At 45.0% G+C, this 19628-nt stretch overlaps 2 protein-coding genes across 6 annotated transcripts in view; both read left to right on the forward strand.

Annotated features, from left to right (window-relative positions):
• Positions 1–19628, forward strand: part of LOC311594408 (bcl-2-like protein 1) — a 61782-nt gene that overhangs the window by 24971 nt on the left and 17183 nt on the right. The window contains exon 4 of one of the 4 annotated variants that reach the window (XM_084776074.1): positions 3619–3757. The exons of 2 other annotated variants lie outside the window; for them this stretch is intronic. The gene's annotated coding sequence lies outside the window, so the exon portion shown is untranslated. Of the gene's footprint in view, positions 1–3618; positions 3758–19628 lie in introns of those variants that run through there. One more of the 4 variants, XM_084776076.1, reaches the window with a different exon arrangement.
• The window catches only part of LOC311594388 (targeting protein for Xklp2-like), a 69213-nt gene that overhangs the window by 10854 nt on the left and 38731 nt on the right, over positions 1–19628 (forward strand). Inside the window, exons 1-8 of one of the 2 annotated variants that reach the window (XM_084776017.1) lie at positions 3662–3790; positions 6302–6424; positions 10240–10378; positions 11437–11653; positions 13918–14013; positions 14968–15144; positions 16118–16264; positions 17002–17113. In XM_084776017.1, coding sequence (XP_084632143.1) covers positions 3685–3790; positions 6302–6424; positions 10240–10378; positions 11437–11653; positions 13918–14013; positions 14968–15144; positions 16118–16264; positions 17002–17113 — 1117 coding nt within the window. In that variant the 5' untranslated portion in view covers positions 3662–3684. Of the gene's footprint in view, positions 1–3661; positions 3791–6301; positions 6425–10239; positions 10379–11436; positions 11654–13917; positions 14014–14967; positions 15145–16117; positions 16265–17001; positions 17114–19628 lie in introns of those variants that run through there. The other variant, XM_084776018.1, reaches the window with a different exon arrangement.

Raw genomic sequence — 19628 nt, forward strand, 5'->3', positions numbered from 1 at the left:
CCGGTGAAATCTGTTATTTGTTAAAACAACTATTTCTGAGACACCGTTAAAACTCAGAAATACTTTCCACATCACTTAGTTCACTGAGAAGTTAAAGACATGCTGGCCAAACCACTGGGCAGTAATGGAGGTTGGGTGACTGAGCTCAAAATATGGTGACAGTGGTATAGTTCAGAGATATATACTGTGCAAGTTGCCAGTGTATAGAGTTGGGGCTGGGGCACTGTCATGCTCCCCATATTAGGAACACTTTCACAGTATACATTAAGATCCCCTGACTCAGCTGGGTGCTGTGGCGCATGCCTTTAATTCCAGCACTCAGGAGGCAGAGGCAGGCGGATCTCTGAGTTTGAGGCCAGCCTGGTCTATAAAGCAAGTTCAAGACAGCCAAGGCTACACAGAGAAACCCTGTCTCGAAAAACAAACAAACAAACAAACAAATACAGAATATTGAATATTAGCTATAATAAGAATTTCTTCTAGAAGGTTGGTTTTGTTTACCCCCCCCCCCCATCCCCAGGGTTTTTCTATATAGTTCTGGCTGTTCTGGAACTCACTGTGTAGACCGGGCTGGCTTCAAACTTACAGAAGTGTACCTGCCTCTCCCTCCCGAGTGCTGTGATTAAAGGCGTGCACCACCACCACCCGGCCATAAAATTTACTTTTTATAGGCATTTAGAGAAAGGTAGGGGTGTGTGTGTGTGTGTGAGAGAGAGAGAGACAGAGAGAGAGACAGACAGACAGACAGACAGACAGACAGACAGACAGACAGACAGACAAGGATTTACTATATAGCTCTGGCACTCATTAAGTAGACCAGGTTGGACTCAAACTCACAGAGACGACCTGCTTCTATCTTCTGTGGTGTGATTAAAGGAATGCTTCAGCACTTCAGCACTCAGCTTAAAGTTTAAAAAAAATTTACTTGTGTTTGTGTGAGTGTATGCGGCACAACCCACATGAAGGTAAAATAGCCCCCAGGGGTCAGGTCTCTCCTTTCATAGGTACCAGGAACGGAGTGCATACAGGTTCTCAGGAGTTGTAGCAAAAGCCTTTACACTGAGCCACCCATCTATCCTAAGAGAAGGGATAGCGTTTAAAAAAAAAAAAGATTTATTAGGCTGGGCGTGATGGCACACGCCTTTAATTCCAGCACTCAGGAGGCAGAGGCAGGCGTATTGCTGTGAGTTCAAGGCCAGCCTGGTCTACAAAGTGAGTCCAGGACAGTCAAGGCTGCACAGAGAAATACTGTCTCAGAAAACAAAAACAACAACAACAACAAAAGATTTATTTATTAAGTATACAGTTTTTTGCTTGCATGTCCCCTGCACACCAGAAGAGGGCACCAGATCTCATTATAGGTGATTGTGAGCCACCATGTGGTTGCTGGGAATTGATCTCGGGACCTTTGGAAGAGTAGGCAGTGCTCTTAACCTCTGAGCCACCTCTCCAGCCCGAGAAGAGATAACTTTTTTTTTTTTTTTTTTTTTTTTGGTTTTTTGAGACAGGGTCTCTCTGTGTAGCCTTGGCTGCTCTGGACTCACTTTATAGACCAGGCTGGCCTTGAACTCACAGCGATCCGCCTACCTCTACCTCCCGAGTGCTGGGATTAAAGGCATGCGCCACCACGCCCGGCGAGAAGAGATAACTTTTATACAAACATTATTGTTATCTTTCAAGAGAGACTCCCTTTTTCTTTTCTTGAGACAGGGTCTTGCTATGTTAGCCATAGCTAGCCTGGACCTTGCTGTGTAGACCAAGCTGGCCTCTAGCTTTTGTAGAGTTTTCCTGTCTCTATCTTTGAGTGCTGAGGATTGCAGGCATTGTGCCGGACGCCTGTCACAGGGTGCTTTCTAGGACAAACAGGCTAGGCAATTATTTGTCAGTGAGCATGGCCTTGAGGCTACTCAGACTGCTTCAGCTATTTTGTTACCTAGATGGAGCTAGAGCAGGGTGGAGCCATGTGTGTTAAACTCACTAGGTTTGCTGCACACAGTGGAATGCGGTTTTGTTGGCAGAGGGGCTTGGCTTGTATTTCTGACTTGTTCCTGCCTTTTGCTTATTCTGCATGTTGTGGCTTCGATGTGTATGAAGTGCTTTTGTTCAAAGGTGCCTAAGAAGTTTTTTGTTTTGTTTTCTTTTCTTCTCCCCCTCGATGTTAGAGATCAAACTCACATTCTCATGTGTACTAAATTTGCTTTTCACCACTGAGCTACACCTGTAGCCTAGGAAGAGAATTTTCCTAAAATATTTCTAAGGAATCAAAACCTATACTTGGCAAAACTGTGTCTCACCCTGTATGCGTAAGATACTCTGCTAAGCACACTGATATGCACAACTTTGAGACTGGCTTTTGTCTTGAGAACCTGCAGTCTGCCAAGAGAAGTGATTATGGAGTTAGCTGATACAAAGGTGGGCGCTCACTGTTCTAGAGGGAACACGGCCAACACTGTGGTGTGGAATTATTTATATGTAACAGGTGGACACTTGCATAGTAAGTATTTACAGATTTAGTTGAACTTGGGTAAATATTGATAGGTGTAAAAGTTAATGATGTGTTCTAGAAATTAGGTTATTAGGCAGAGCGTGCATACAAAGGTGGAGGAAGGCTTAGAAATAAGAAAATGACAGATTGAGGGAAAATTAATAATGAATGCGGCACCCAGTACTGGAGGGCATATTGTAGGCACTCATCTAACTTAGCCTTTTCTTTAAAAAGAGGAGGAGAAGCCGAGCAGCTGCCTTTCATCTCAGCACTCCAAGGCAGAGGCAGGCACATCACCGTGAGTTTGAGCCCAGCCTGGTCTACAAAGTGAGTTCAGGACAGCCAGAGTGACACAGAGAAGCCCAGTCTCAGGGGAAAAAAAAAAAGAAGAGGAAAAAGTTTGTACCCTTATTTATCTGTGTGGGTGTGCATGCAAGCCTCAGCGTATGTATGGGGGTCAGAGGACAGCTTAGAGGAGTCAGTTTTCTCTCTTGCCACCATGTGGCTTTTAGAGATCAAACTAGGTTATAAGACTTGGTGGCAGGTACTTTTACCCACTGAGCCATCTCACTAGCTCTTTTTTTCTCATTCCAAAAACTAAAGCAACCTCCCAGACAACTAACTTTAATAGGTTGATTTGAAAAAAAGCCATGGATTTACCAGATGACCTCCCCCGCACCTCTGTTTTTTTTTTTTTTTAAAGATTTATTTATTTAAGTATACAGTGTTTCACCTTCATATATGCCTGCATACCAGAAGAGGGTACCAGATTTCACTATAGATGGTTGTAAGCCACCATGTGGTTGCTGGGAATTGAACTCAGGACCTTTGGAAGAACAGGCAGTGCTCTTAACCTCTGAGCCATCTCTCTAGCCCCTCTGTTTTGTTTCTTGAGATAGGGTTTCTCTGTGTAGTTCTGGCTAACCTGGAGCTCACTCTAGGCCAGGGTCGTGTTGAACTCACAGAGATCTGCTTGCTTCTGCCTCCTGAGTGCTGGGATTACAGACATGCACCTGCCATGCCCTGACCTAGATGATTTTCTAAATTGGAATTATAAAACTGAAGTACTTGGTAGGAATCAATACTTAATATTTATGTGGAAACCTAATTTGTGTAACCATTTCTTTCCCCAGAAGGCGATCTATTGAGTAGAGTGTTAGAATCCTGGGAAGAGCCCGTTCTCCTGCACTAGTGGAACAATGTCACAAGTCACAAACACTTACTCTTTTGATGCTCCCACTGACTTTATCAATTTTTTATCTTTGGATGCTGAAGAAGAGACTGAAAATGTAGACTCGTGGTTTGGTAAGTGGCTACTTTCTCTGCTTTCCCCCGCCCCCAGTGTTTCAGGATTGGGTTTCCCTGTGTGTAGCCCTGGCAACCCTGGAACTTGCTCTTTTGAATTCAAAGATCAGCTGCCTGTGCCTTTCCAAAGCACTGTGGTTAAAGGCACGCGCCGCTGCTGTTTCTCTGTCATGTGAAGGGTTGGTCCTGTCGCGGAGGCCATGTCACGAGCAGAAGGGCTGGAAGGACGGCTCAGCAGGTAGCAGCACTGACTCTGTTTCCCAAACCAGCTCTGGCAGCTCACAGCTGTCTATGGCTCCAGTCTCAGAGAATCCAGTCTCCTCCTCAGAACTCCGCAGGCCGCAAGCATGCACATGGTGCACAGACACATATGTGGGCGAAATACCCACACATAAAAATAAATTAGTAAAACCAAACAAATTAAAAAACAAGATACTGCAAAAATGTACCTGGACTACACATTCTTTTCCACACCTTCTCACCCATGATTTAATAGAAAACAGCTAACTTTCGAACCACAGAAATCTGCTTATATTTGAAATTAGGTTTTTTGAGACAAGGTTTCAGACCGTAGCCCAGACTGGCCTAGAGCTCTGGGCCGTCTCTCCGCCTCAGGCTCAGAAGCGCTGTGTTAACAGCTGTGAGCAACCAGGCCAAACTTTTCCTTCTTGATTTTTTTCCTTCCTTCCTTTTTCTTTCTCTTCTCTTTTCTCTTCTCTTCTCTTCTCTTCTCTTCTCTTCTCTTCTCTTCTCTTCTCTTCTTCCCCAAGACAGAGTTTCTCTTGTAGTCTTGGTTTTCCTGGACACGTTTTCTACACTAGGGCCTTGAACTCACAGAGATCCACCTGCCTCTGTCTCCAGAGTTCTAGGATTAAAGGCATGCACCACGACTCCTAGCCGTCCTTTCTTTCTTGGTTTTGTTTGTTTGTTTGTATTTTGAGTCAGCAGCAGTGAACAAGGATGTAACCTTGGCTGTCCTAGACTCTCTTTGTAGATCAGGCTGGTCCTAGAACTCACAGGGATTTGCCTGTGTCTGCCTCCTAAAGGCTGGGATTAAAGGTGCATACCACCACTGCCTAGCTACTTTTTCCTTTCTTTCTTTCTTTCTTTCTTTCTTTCTTTCTTTCTTTCTTTCTTTCTTTTTCTAAGATTTATTTATTCTTCATACAGTATTCTGCCTGCATTGAGCCTGAACACCAGAAGAGGGCACCAGATCTCATTATAGATGGTTGTGAGCCACCATGTAGTTGCTGGGAATTGAACACAGGACCTTTGGAAGAACAGTGCTCTTAATATCTGAGCCACCTCTCCAGCCCCTAGTTTTTCTTTCTTTCGTTCGTTCTTTCTTTTTTTTATAACAAGATGGAAACATCATCTTTACTCATAATTTAAGATTACAATTCAGTTCCACAGAAACAGAAGGGAAAAAAGATAATTCCAAAAAATACGGATTTTTGTGTTGTCTTTGGTGAATGGTTCTTCTGCAGGAGCCATCTCGCCAGCGCCCACCTTGTAGGTGTTACTCTGACATAACCTTGGGATAAGTGAATCCAGTGTCTGATGAGGCTTCTTCATCTTATCCTTTCTCTTGTCTCCACCTTCATTAAGAGACATTAACATTAATATGTGGTAAGAACAAAATGACCATTGTGGCTACACTTAAAATACAGAGTCCAAATGAGATGGTGTCTGGTAGTTTCTTGGGAAAGGAGTTGAGTGTTACTCTCGAGAGAGGGCTCTGTTGAAGGAAGGGTAGATCAGAGGGCCTGCTGTCCCAGAGAGGTCTGTCCATGCCGCACAGCACTGCAGCCCAAAGGTACCGCCGGCTGTCTGAAGGTTTCTTTTAACAAGTTTTCTTTATGCCCTAATATCCACAGAAAGGAGCCGTTAGCATATCAGTGTGATTCCATACAGAGTCTGGAAGGAAAAAAATAATAATTCTGAACTTAGAAAACCATCTTAGGTGTAGTGTACTTTTTCTTGTTTTCTTTCAGCTTTTCACAAGGTTATAATCAGAATCGACTGTGAGTAGTGTAGTTGTTCAGGGGTGCTGTGCTCCCCCAGCCTGACAGTGTGCTGCTGTGGGGACAGATTGTTTTTGTACCAGCTTTAGTCACAGCAGAGCCCAAGATAAAACTTGTTGAGAAAACTTTGCTCTTCTCCACTCTCAAACACCCCACACTCTATGAATATAAACTGTCCCTTGTGCTCTTGCAGTTCCTGGTGACCAAAATTCTTCAAGGGCAGCACGATGTGTTTACATGGTAGATAAGGCCAGCTAATGTCGGTGTGGCCCTCCCTGTGTCTTAACAATGGTACAGAATCTGCAACTTTCCTTCTCTGTAAGACACTAGGTGTTGCAAGTCTTCGGGATAGATTTTGCAGTCTGTTCCTGACCTATAATGCACAGTGCTAGACTGTGGTTTTGCTAACCGTGCTGGAAAGGGACTCTACTCCCCATTTTAATATGTGATTCTCCTTTGCTTTGCTTCCTGACTGGTTGTTTCACAGACGAGAAGGCCAACCTGGAGAACAGGTTTCTCGGGAGGAATGGAATAGGAGAGCCTTTTCAGGGCAAAGCTTCCCTGAGGACAGCCACGCTTCAGCAAGGCTCTGGTACACCTTTGAAGGCAGGTAAGGAGAAACAGCTTACAGGGGAGCCTTGAGGAAAGCCGGTGGCGATTAGAGCTGCAAGTCCCAGACACTGTCATTTTGGTTTGTTAGTGAAATGGATGACTTCAATTCATGGTGAATGTAGTAACAAACCATGGCTTTCCTGAGACAAGGTTCTGTGTGAGGCTCCGACTGTCCGCAGACTTGCCCTGTTTCCTATACTCTCACATGCTAAGACTGTAGGCACCACCATATCTGACTGTACTTTTTTATGTGCCTTTATTTATTTGCTGTTTTTTTTTAAGCTGTTGTTGTTTTTTTTTTCTTTGTACTTTTTGCTATGCTGGTGATTTAATGTAGGGCTTTGAGAATGGTGGGCAAATGCTTTACTACTGGGCTGCATTCTAGTCCTTAGTTTATGAGTTTTAAAAACAAATTTTCTTCCTTTTTTGGGGGTGGCGGGTTCAAGACAGGGTTCCTTTGTGTATCCCCGGCTGTCCTGGACTCTCTTTGTAGACCAGGCTGGCCTCGAATTCACAGAGATCCACCTGCCTCTGCCTCCCAAGGGCTGGGATTAGAGGCGTGGGCCACCACACCTGGCTTTATGTTTTCTTTTTAAACTACTGAATCTATTCGTGCTGCCATTGTGTGCGTCAGTGTAGGGTCACCTACTGGAGCAGCCCTGAAGAAAAGTGACGTTCCCTCTCCCGGCAGCTGTTGGCTGCCAGGGGTGGACTTCATGACCCACTTCTTCCTCCATGCTGAGGCTTCGTCTGGCTTGATCTTGGTCTTGGTCTGGTGCATAAAATCCTAGCTACTAGGAGTTCATGTGTGCAGCTGCTCTGTCCTATCTGCACAGATGTGGTCTCACTGTAGTCTTCCACTGCCTCTGGCTCTTACCCCTTATTCTATGTTGATCCCTGAGCCTTAGAGGCAGTGGTGTGAGGCCCCGTTTAGATCTGAACAGTCTACGATCTCTTGTTCTTTACACATTGACCAGTTCTGAGTCTCTGTGCTAATTACCATCCATTGCAAAAAAGAAGCCTCTCTGAGTTTTGGGTGAGGCATTAACCTATGGGTGTAAAGACAAGTACCTAGGGGCCAGTTAAATACTATGTCCACTTAGCAGAATAGTAGTAGTGGTAGGCTCTCCCCAAGCCTCCCTAGCCACAGGTTTTTGGACCTGCTAATGGTGCCAGGTATGAATTCCATTTTCTGGATGGGCTTTAAGTGCAATCAGAAAGTGGCTGGTTATTCTCCTAACATTTCTGTCACTGTTGCAGTGGTGGGCGTGTCTTGCCAGGGCCATTGTTACTGCAGCTGGCAGGGTTCACACTGCTTCCCCTTCAGCACTGAGAAAAGACTGAAAATGCAGCAGGAGGTGGTGGAGATGCAGAAAAAGAATGAAGAATTCAAGAAGCTTTCTCTCGCAGGGCCAGGTCACTTGAGTCTTAACTATGAGGGCTTCTTGGAAAAAACAAACAAAAAAGGGGCTGGAGAGATGGCTCAGCGCTTAAGTGTTGGGATTACATTCATGCACCATCACACCTGGTTGAAAGAGTCAATGCTGACAAGTTTGTATAGATTTGAAGGTGAACAGATGAAAGGATTTCAATTGTTTTTGTTTTTACAAAAACAAGTTCTGCAAGAAGGTAAAGTCTAAAGACTCAAAACAATGTAAAACCAAGCTATCAGGAGAATATGGCTAAGCAGTATTGTTTTAAATGAGAATCCCAGATCGTTCTATTTTACCAATAAAGACACAGGAACCAGATGCTGGGTGAAAAACCTGCTAGCTCAGAAAGGCAGAGAAAGCACCCAGCTCACGTCCCGATGGAGAAGGCCCAAAAGTCTCACCAGCTCAGTTGACAACCCAGGAAGAAAAGGTCAAAAACCCCAAGGCCAAAGCCTTGCTAGCTCAAAGTCCAAAAAGCCAAATGTCAAGGAACTGGGGCGCTAGAGAGCTAAGAGCCTGAGAACTAAAGCTAAAATCCCGAGAGTGGAAAATGCCAAAGACCCCTTCTGCTCTCTGATTCCTGTCAGCTGGCTTTAACTTTATTAAACCCTGTGTCCAGGAAGATCTTGGATTGAAGGTGTGTGCTAGGACTCAGCCACGCCAAACAAAAGATAGGTTTTTACAGTTCACAATCTGAGGGACCATACAGGGATCAAATACAATCTGAGGGATCAATCACATTGAGATAAAACATCCTGTAATAAAGCTGGGTTGGTTGTGCATGCTTGTAACCTCAGCATTTGGGAAGTAAGGGTTCGTATCTACAAATTTTCTATTACGCATTGTTTCGCACTTTTTTAAGGTGGCCACATGAGTTGCTTTAAATGCAGTTTTTCTCTTCTTACTGTAGTGCTGGTGATTCAGCTAGGCAAGCACTCCACCGCTGTGGTGCTGTGTTCTCCTTAAATACCATTTCTTGGTTTTTGGTTTTGTTTTTTGAGACAGGGTTTCCCTGTGTAGCCTTGGCTGTCCTGGGCTCACTTTGTAGCCCAGGCTGGCCTGGAACTTACAAAGATCTGCCTGCCTCTGCCTCCTGAGTTCTGGGAATAAAGGTGTGCACTACCGTGCCGAACTTAAATACGGTATTTTTAATATTGCTATTATATTCTAATACTTTATAATATGAACATAGTGAATTTTTTAATCCTCATGGAATTAAGTTCCCACCTAGCCAAGGCTTCATAATCAGACTCTGTTTAAAAAGAGAAGCCAGTGAATGAATTAGATTTGTTCTAAGTAATTATGAAAATTGATAAGGTTGTTATTGACCAGGGAAACCAATACCTCCTGTGAGTGTTTGTAATGCTCTAAATCAGTGGTTCTAACCCTTGGGACCCCTTTTGGGGTCAAACGGCCCTTTCACTGGGTTCACCTAAGACCATTGGAAAACACATTACAATTCGTAAGAGTAGCAAAATTACAGTTATGAAGTAGCAACAAAAATAAATTTATGGTTGGGGTCACCATGACGTGAGGACTGTATTAAAGGGTCACAGCATTAGGAAGGCTGAGAACTACTGCTCTAATGATGTGTTGGCATGGTTGTTTTCTCTCTGTCTGCCTCTTGACTTTCTCTAACTTTCCCCAGTCGACTATCTGACTTTCCTTTTTTTTTTTCTTCCTCTCTTTGGTGTAGTTCTATAGTGAGGTCGCTTTGGAAGTTGAAATGTAGTATAAACTGTCCATAAACTGATCCTTCTGCCTCAGCTTCCGAAATGCTCAGACTGCAGATGTGATCCACCATGCTGACATTTCCATCTCACTTGCTGTGTGTGGTGGCCTGGAAGATTTGATACAGATGTTTTTTGTGAAACTCAAAGTTGGGAGTTACTCAGTAAAGGTCTGGTAAAAAAAAACATAGTGAACATAGTAAAATAGTTGCTGTTGTCAATGGAAAGGGCTGTGGAGTGGCAAGGGCCCTTCAGACAGAGTGCAGAGATGGCAGAAGAATTTGTCTAAAAACTATCCTTCAGTAAGAGTGATAGGGAGCTGGGCGGTGGTGGCGCACGCCTTTAATCCCAGCACTTGGGAGGCAGAGGCAGGTGGATCACTGTGAGTTCGAGGCCAGTCTAGTCTACTGAGTGAGTCCAATACAGCAAAGGCTACACAGAAACCCTGTCTCGAAAAACCAAAAAAAAAAAAAAAAAAAAAAAAAAAAAGGAGGAAGGGAGGGAACATTTGTCAGGTTGATTGGCATAAGCTGAGTTGATCCTACAAAGCCAGGTTCTCTGGTTCATCCATTTCTATCTCGTTGACTCAGCACTTCCACGTGACCTGTATCTTGGGGAACTAAGCAGATGTCTGCAATTTTGTTTTACAGACTTGTTACCCTCCAGATCCTCGCCCAAGATGAACCGAGATCCCCAGACTCCCGTACTGCAAACCAAATACCGTGCAAGGCCTGTGACGTGCAAAAGTGCAGCAGAGCAGGAGGCTGAGGAGCTTGAGAAACTGCAACAGTAGGTCCCTGCTCACTTTCAGTCCCACGGGGACAGTGGTGGCTGTTTTCCTTCCCATGAAATGTGTGGCATGCAGTGACTCCGTAGGTTGTGTTCCTGCCTCTCTGACTGAGAGTGGGACCATGGAGGTGCCCTGGAGCATCATCTGATAAACACCCAATTCAGTGCAATGTAATGGGGGTAGCAGAGCCTCACTTTGGATTCTAATTGAGGATAAGGTTAGTCTAGGTAGACCACACCTTTGCCTGATTATCAAAGCACCTGCAGCTTGACTCTCGGGAGAAGCTGGAACTTAATGTAGTCAGCACTGAAGCTCATCTCCCTGCACCGGCCATGATCGTTATGGTACTGGGGTGAAACCCAGGGCCCATGTGCACGTAGGACAAACACTGTGCTGTTGTTTTCAAGTAGAGCCTCACTGAGTGGCTTGGGCTGGCTGTGTAGCTCAGTGTGTCTTGATTATGTTAGTCTCTTGCCTTGGCCTGGATCTCTGGGATTACAGACCTAGGTCGTCAGCCTGCAGGGGTTCATGTATTCCTAGCGAGCCTCAAAATTGCTATTAGCCAAAGGTGACTTTTTCATTTTATGTTTATGGGAGTTTTGCTTGCATGTAATGTTTTCTTATCACTGACATGCCTGGGGCCCATGGAAGCCAGGGGAGGCTTTCTGTCCTGTGGAGCTGGAGTTACAGATGGTTGTTAGTCACCACGTGGATGCTGGGAATTGAGCCTTGTCTGGAGTAGCAGCCAGTACTCTTAACCTAAGACATCTCTCCAGCCCCAAATTTGAATTTCTGGTCCTCCTCTCTCTGCCTGCTGAGTGCTAGGATTACAGGCACCTGCCTCCATGGAGCCCAGCCCCAGCCCCAGCCCCAGCAGGGTTTCGACGATGTCATTTACTCTTTTTTCAGGAGGTGAAGAACATGGCTGTGGAGAGGATGGATTTTGTGTACATGGTGGACCATCTTACTGCTTATTTATAGGTTCTGTTCTACTTTGTGCAGATTTTATCTGATTTAAAAGCATTTTGTATTTATTACTTAAATTTCTTTGTTACAGATACAAATTCAAAGCACAGGCATTTGATCCCAGGATTTTTGAAGGTGGCCCCATCTTGCCCAAGACGCTGCCCGTTAAGCCTCCTACTCAGCCTGTTGGTTTTGATTTGGGAATTGAGAAACGAATTCAGGAGCGAGAGGCAAAGAACAAACCGGAGGATGAAAACTTCGAGTTTCATTCCAGACCTTGCCCCACTAAGATCTTGGAAGATGTTGTGGTAAGAATACTTGAGGTGTCCTGAAGTGACCCAGAAGTGTTCAAGTTGATGCTGTGACCAGGACACCAGCGCATTGGGTTGCGGATGACAAAGAGATGCAGCAGGAGTGGATTTGCTCTTAGACTGTATGTAGGTCTAGAGAGAGAGGCAATGTGTGGCTAAAATGCAGACTGATCGGAACATGTATGCTGAAAAGAGATGCAGTTTAAAGGGCTTCACATGATGGTTCACTGCCATCCATAACTCTTCTGACCCGCTCTGCTGCCAGGCATGCCATGGTGCACATACATACATATATACATGCAGGCAAACATGCATACACTTAAAAAAAGAATCCTTAAAAATGCAGCAGAGCTGGGCGTGGTGGCGCACACCTTTAATCCCAGCACTCGGGAGGCAGAGGCAGGTGGATCACTGTGAGTTTGAGGCCAGCCTGGTCTACAAAGCGAGTCTAGGACAGCCAAGGCTACACAGAGAAACTGTGTCTCAAAAAACCAAAAAAATGTGCAGCAGGATGAGCCTCCCTGCTTTGGGAATCCTCTAGAGGGACCTGTTACCCTAAGGGGAGAGACTGTCTGTCTGTCTTCATGATAGCACATCTTCATGTTTAAAGGTTAATTTGTTTGTATCTTACTGTGTTTTGATACCGATTCACATTAGCTCAAGCTGGCCTACAACTTGCTGTGTGGCTGACTTTTTGTTCGCCCTGTCAGGTGCTGTAATTGTAGGTGTGTGCCTCCAGGCCTGGCTTCAATTTGCTTTTACAAGCTAGTCCCAAATGTGTTATAACTAACACTTTTTTTAAAACCATGTTTCCTAAGTTGTTCAAGATAGAGAGGCAAAAGTAATTTTGAAAAATTACAAGTAAATATCAGTCAGGCATGGTGGCACAGGTTTTTAATCCCAGCACTCATGAGGCAGTCTGAGTTGAAGGCCAGCTTGATCTTTTCCCCCCCTCGAATTGATGTATTACACATACAGTGCCCTGCCTGCAGGTACACCTGCATGCCAGAAGAGAACATCAGATCACATTATAGATGGTTGTGAGCCACCATGTGGTTGCTGGGAATTGAACTCAGGACCTCAGGAAGAACAGTCAGTGCTCTTAATCTCATCCATCTTTCCAGTGGCCCCCCCTTTTATTTTTATTTTTTTTACTTCAGCTTGGTCTTTATAATGAGATTCTGTCTTTAAAAAATAAAACTAGAGTAAATATCAAACGAGTATCTTATATGCCCCATAAGTGGCTTTGAAAAACCCAGAGGTAGGAGTATAGAGCACTTGTCTAGCATGTGGGTGCTCTGGGTTCAGTCCTGGTTATCACATAAACCAGGATTTATGGACATCTGTAATCCCAATATTCAGGAGGAATTTAAGGTCATCTCCAGCTATTTAGGGAGCTTAAGGCCATCCTTGGCTAGAGACTCTGTGGGCGGGGCCTCTGTAAGACTGAAGCCTGTGCTGAGTGGTTGCGGTATTATTGAGTCGACAGGCTCCCACAGGAGCCTCTGAATCCAAGGTGCAAGCCGTCCTGTATTCAGTTAGCTAACATTTACTGATGGCCTTAAATGAATAAGATCTCCCTGGGTACTGGAGATTCATGGACTGAAATAACACCAGCTTTACAGCACATACAGACAAGGCACAGGAGGGGAGCTTCTGACTTAAGCACAGTGAGGTTTAGCAGGTACCATCAACTACAATTTTGAGTTCTCTTTCTGTGAATTCAGCTAACTATGGATGGAAGAGATAACATTTGTACTGATCATATGCAGGCTTCTTTCCTTGGCTAATATTCCCTACATAATATGATAAGTGCACTCAACACATTTTCGTCGTGTTAAGAATTATGAACAATATGCTAATGACATGAAATATATGGAAAGGTGTGCATAGGTTACATGTAAACACTACACTATTTTGTTTAAGGGATGTACACATTTCTCAGTTGGTTTCCTTGAGTGGGGCTTCTTCTAGAGTCCTAGCAGTGCTGGCAGTGGAGGCTTCTGTTGTCTTGGCACAGATTGTGTGTGTGTGTGTGTGTGTGTGTGTGTGTGTGTGTGTGTGTGTGTGTGTGACGTTTATATGAGTGTTAGTCCTTGCGTGCTCATGTGGAGATCACAGGACAACTTTGAGTCAGGCTTGTTTGGCAAGTGGCCCCTCATCCAGCTTTTATCTTCCCAACTTTTTAGTATTTTTTAGCTTCCCAGTTTTTAGTATTTCAGTTAGACATGGGATGTCTAATTGAGTTGTGTTCTTTCTAGGGTGTTCCTAAAAAGAAAGTAATTCCAGCTACTGTCCCCAAGTCACCAGTTTTTGCATTGAAGAACAGGATCCGAGTGCCCACCAGAGAAGATGAGGTGACTCCCCCAGGGAGAGGGGGCCCCTTTTTTCCTTCTGCATGACCACTCTGAGTCTTTACACTTAATGGGGCCCAGAGGCAGTCAGCTCTTGTCTGTAAGCCTGACACGGGTGTCTGATCATCTGCCTTGTCCCTCTAGCGCACTGTAGTGGGTGGGGCTCGGCTTTCGGTGATAGTGGGTTACAAGCTATGAGAAGAGCAGGAAAGTTAAGCATTAGAGCGTTGAGATCATGCTGTCCTTGTAACATGGTCAAGAGTTCCCTGAATTATTGTCACTGTTAGTAAAGGACCTTTAAAATTCATACCAAGCAGTTACACTGTATTGTCCTTAACACCCAAGGGTCACAAAGGTGACTAAAGGTGATGATTCATAGAACGGTAAAATGTGAACTGTCATTGATCATGCTAGCTTCTTATTACATCTCCCATTTTATCTATAAATATCCAGAGTTAGGGTAATTTTATAGCAGATCTCAGCATAAACCTTTTTATAGGTTCAGTTGGAACTAAAATACATGGTAATCTTATGTTACTAGCTTGAACCCAAACAACTTACTTGGTCCTATTCTGGGTTTGGCAACCATTAATTCCAGTCACATGTTGGAGTGGAGTCTGGAGTCTGAGTCAGAGTCTAAGGTGTAAGCATGCTTACTTAGCACCTTTCTTCTGATCTTCATTTTATCTCTCTGACCTCACTTAGCTATCCCAGCATTCCTGGGAAAAATTTGAGATTTTTACAGAGTAATTGTGATAGTCATTTACCAAATGCTGTTACATTGCTTTGATCCATGATGCGGCTGCTGAATTGGCATTGTCTGTCCTCGAAAGAAAAGGAAGCTAGGCCACCCAGGGCTGTGGACTTGTATTAATTAGTGGATTTTCCCACATTCTGAAGAGGGTGAGCTGGGGCCAAAGGAGGAGTCTTGCTTCTAACCCATAGTTTCTCTCTTAGGAAGAGGATAAACCAGTAGTGATAAGAGCTCAACCTGTACCACATTATGGAGTGCCTTATAAGCCCCACATCCCAGGGGCAAGAAATGTGGAGGTATGCCCCTTCTCCTTTGACACCCGAGACAAAGAACGCCAGCTGCAGAAGGAAAAGAAAATAAAAGAAATGCAGAAGGGGGAGGTAGGTGTCTCACCTGTGTAATTTGCAGAATACAATTCTCTGATTCCTCAAAGGGAACCTCTCCCCCCACCCCCCCCACCCCCGTTTGTTTGCTTGTTTATTTGTTTGTTTTGAGCAGTATCTGCGGTCGTCATCCTGCCTCTGCCTTCCCCTTGCAGGTACTGGGATTACAGGCATATATCACCACACCTCACCCAGGGAACTTTTTATATAAAGATACCATATATTTAAATATATAAAAACACTTTTGAATTTAAAAAGTATATGTATACATACTTTTTATATAAAATTACTATTAAAATCAACGCTTTTCACTGACTCTTGCATGACCCCCCCCTAAAATATTTATTGTGCAAGAAATTAAGTAATCTGTCTGGCACAAGGAGGCTAGTGACTGCCAGTTTGGAATATTAGGAGGAAAGCTTAGGTTTTCTTTTGGGTCTAAAAAAAAGGTCCGTTGCTTCTCTGCTAGGCTGTGCTGCTTTGAACGTTGACTTACTCGTCCTGTCTTTCGGGTTCATACACATATTCAGGAGTAAATATTGCTTTGTCTGTGTCTCCGTTTGCTTTCTGTTGCTGTGATAAAACCGGAAAGCATCTTGGGGGGGGGGAAAAAGGCTTGTTTGGCCATGTTTTTTCAGTTGAAGTTTATTCTTCCAAGATAACCCTGGCTTGTGTCAAATTGACAAAATGCCTACCAGCGTACTTGCTCAGAGACTGTTTTCGTCTCATTTGGTTTGGGGACATTGTCTCACCACGTAGTCTAGGCAGGTGTGCTGAACTCCTGGGATCTGGGCTAGAGGTGTGCGTTGCTGTGTCTGGCAAGAGTTCTTTATAGTTTCCTGTTACTCAGAGACTTGAAGGTGGGGAGGCCCTGAAGCTGTCAACAGGATCTGACATCCTCTGCGGGATAGGTTTCCTGTCCATTGATAAAAGGCCCTTATGTTGTTCTTACTCTTATGTGCTCCATTAGGTGCCCAAGTTCAAGGCACTTCCTCTGCCCTATTTTGACACTGTTAACCTGCCAGAGAGAAAGGTAAAGAATGTGACTCAGGCTGTGCCTTTCTCCTTGGAGACAGACAAAAGAGGAGCCTACAAGGCCAAGATGTGGAAATGCCAGGTAGGAATGGGGAGCAGCTGGTTGGCTGGTTGGTTGAGGGCGTGGGTAGGTGAGTGGGCGGGCCTTTAGGTAGATTCTATACTGAAATCATCTGGGATGACAGATTTGATTATTTTAATATATTCTATGTAAACCAGGAGTCACATCAGTTTTATGTAAAAGGTCAGCTAATAGTTATTTTAGGTTTTATAGGTTACATAGGACGTCTGTCGGGCATTCCCCTCCTTTGCCCCTGTATGCATAGTTGACCCTTTGGGCATGTAAAGCCTATTCGTAATTCAAGATGCATTTGGGCAGCAGGCTGAAGTTTGTTCATGCCTGCTTTAGCAGTCAGCTGGGGACTGTGAGACTCCTTCTCAGTCAGGAGTTTCTGTAGGGTCTCACCTGGTTAAGTTAGTGCTTTGGTAGGAAACAGGATGGGAGAATTGGTTCTCAATAAAATAGGCTGGTTTTTCAACATGGGATGTATTATAGTCGCCCATAATAGGTGATCAGAGACAAATGATTGGTTATAGGTTGGTATAATTGGCATCTAACTTTGCCACCATCACTGTTCTGTTTAACCTCAAAACAAAAGTAAGCAGGATGTAATGGAGCCTCGGAGGCTAACTACTCGTTTGTAAGAAGTAGCGGATGCAGAGTGCCGTCTTCTCAGGCAGGCAGTCCAGGATGTGTGTCGTGGCTGCAGTAGCCATGACACACTGTGTGTGGCTGGCTGACAGACTTTCTTCTAACAGCTGGAGGAAGAGCTGAAGCAGCAGAAGAAAGCAGCTTGCTTCAAGGCTCACCCAAACACCGTCATCTTCCAAGAGCCCTTTGTTCCCAAGAAAGAGAAGAAGTCAGCTGCTGGTAGTGTTCTGTGTGCTCGTGCGGGTGGGACAGAGTGCCACGCTTTGCGGGGACGTACTTAGGACTCAGCTAGGGGAGAACGGCGCTGTGTCAACAAGAGATGCTTTATCTGAGGGCATGGTAGCTTTCCTCCCTCAGGCCCAGTCTTTTGTTGCCTTTGCTGGACCCCTAGCTCCCTTTGTGTTAAGTCTGTGGGGCAGACTGATAGAACAGGAACCGAGGCCGATGCAGCTGACCACACCCAACGGGGAGCAAGTGGATGAGGGATGGTGCCGTTGGGCAGTGTGGCAGGAGATTGGGACTCTTCCTTCTGACTCCAAGTCCCTGTGTAGGAGAGTGTAGCTGCCCCACCACCCGGGGCTCTTAGACTAAATGATTTCCAGAGGCCTTTCCGACTTCTCAGCATTCTGAGTCTGTGGCGCGGCCTCGCTCCATCTTCCTCCTCGGCAGCTTCTGGTTGCTAGCCATGTCTTTCGGGTTGGCCTACTCCTAGGGCCTTATGAGTACAGCACATGCGTCAATATTGTCTTTGTTTCTGTACTCAGAGAACCTTTCTGGTTCTCTAGATCAGGAATCTTTTCAGCTGGCCACTGAGAAGAGAGCCAAGGAACGGCAGGAGTGGAAAAAGAAAATGGCTGAAATGGAGGCCTGGAAAATGCAGCAGTTGGAGGAAGCGAGGCAACAACAGGAGGAGCAGCAGAAGGAGGAGCTAGCCAGGCTTCGCAGAGAGCTGGTAACTGACCGGGCTGCATGCGCGCGCACAGCCCTGTTGTCTCTATTCTGGTTTCTGGTGGGGCTGGGACGATCTATTCTGCATCTGCACTGACAGGGGGTGTGAGTGAGCAAACAGTGCAATGTCTCATAGGTTCACTTCAAAAATCAGCCGCCGTTTGTCCGTGGTTATTTTCTGCCCAGGTACCTGCCTATTGAGTTTGTTCCCAGTTTAAATCTGTGTCTTACAGCTGTCCTCAGTGTAGGCCAGTGGCAGTACCCTACAGCACAGTTAATCAGTGCTGATTATCACTGTGTTAGGTCGGCTCGCTCTAGGGCTAATCTTACACTCTTCAGAAGGATGGGCGGCACCTGCTTCCCAGCAGCCCTTCTTGATAATTGCTTTTGCCTTTTGTTTTGGTCTGTGATTTTGTTGAGTACTAAACGTCAATCAAACAAGCTTAAAATTTCACTCTGGCTATTTTAAAAAATATTTTAAAATTTTTGTTTTTTTAGATATGAGCATTTTGAGTGCATACATGTCTGTGTACCACGTGCATGCAGTGCCCATGGGAACCAGAAAATGGTGTCAGATCCCATTTTAAAAAGAAATTATTATTTAAGCTAGGCATAGTGGCACATTCCTTTAATCCCAGCACTCAGGGAGGCAGAGGTAGGCGATAACTGTGGGTTCGAGGCCAGCCTTGTGTGCAAAGTGAATCTAGGATAGCCAAGGCTACACAGAGAAACCCTGTCTCAAAAAAAAAAACATTTATTTTTAACTTTTTAAAGATGTATTATTTTATGCATATGAGTGCTTTGCTTGAGTGTACCTAATGCCCTCACATCAGAGGAGGGGCCACATGCCCTGGGGCTGGAGTTACAGAGTTGTGAGCCACCATGTAGGTGGTGAGAATTGAACCTGGGTCCTCTGGAGGAGCAGTCAGGGCTCTTATCCGCTGAGCCATCTCTCTAGCCTCTGGCACAAAATTTTAACTTGTAGCTTTTGTCTGCTACAGTTGAGCAAGGCCCTGTTTCTCCCTAGTAAGTTATGCTGGGGATAAGTTTGACATTCTTAGTGAGGGGCCCAGTGAGCAACAGTAGAAACCTGTTTGGGCATCACACTTCTCCATTTTACTGTGCCCTTCTTCCCCTTAAATTTGTAATTGGGATCTATAAACCTTTCCAACCATTTTCCTCTAAAAGACAAAAGGAAAGACTGAGCACATCGGTCTGTGGCATCCACCGAAGTGGTGACTTTGCTTTTCTTTCACTGCAGGTGCACAAGGCAAACCCAATCCGCAAGTACCCAGCAGTGGAGGTGAAATCGAGTGAACTTCCCCTGACCGTCCCTGTGTCTCCCAAATTCTCCACTCGATTCCAGTAGAAGCTGCTCTCTGTGTCACATGAGAGAGAACCTTTCTCAGACGCGTATGTGGCAACGTGCCTGAGAGCTGGGGAATGCCGGGTTTTTTAAAAATCACTTTACACAGAGACTTTGTATGACACACAACTCACTTAGGCTTTAATCGCACTTCTTTCAGACACTAGAATTTCGGGTTTTGTTCTGGCACAGCTTTCACTTTCCACCTGGTCTCCCACCACCACCCCTTCTATATATGTATTTTAACCATAAAATAAAGTCTATGGTTTTAGTCACAGTACAAATGAGAAGCAGCCCCAGGCTGTGGGATTCGTTCTTTGTTCTGTGAGGCAGGGACCCTCCTTATGGCACTAAGGAAGACAACTGCATGGACCCAGACAGCGTACAGAGGCGCTGCTGAAGCCCGGTCTGTACTCTTGC

This window comes from Acomys minous (genome assembly GCF_964271855.1).
Source record: "Acomys minous genome assembly, chromosome: 3".
In the NCBI taxonomy this organism is placed as follows: domain Eukaryota; kingdom Metazoa; phylum Chordata; class Mammalia; order Rodentia; family Muridae; genus Acomys; species Acomys minous.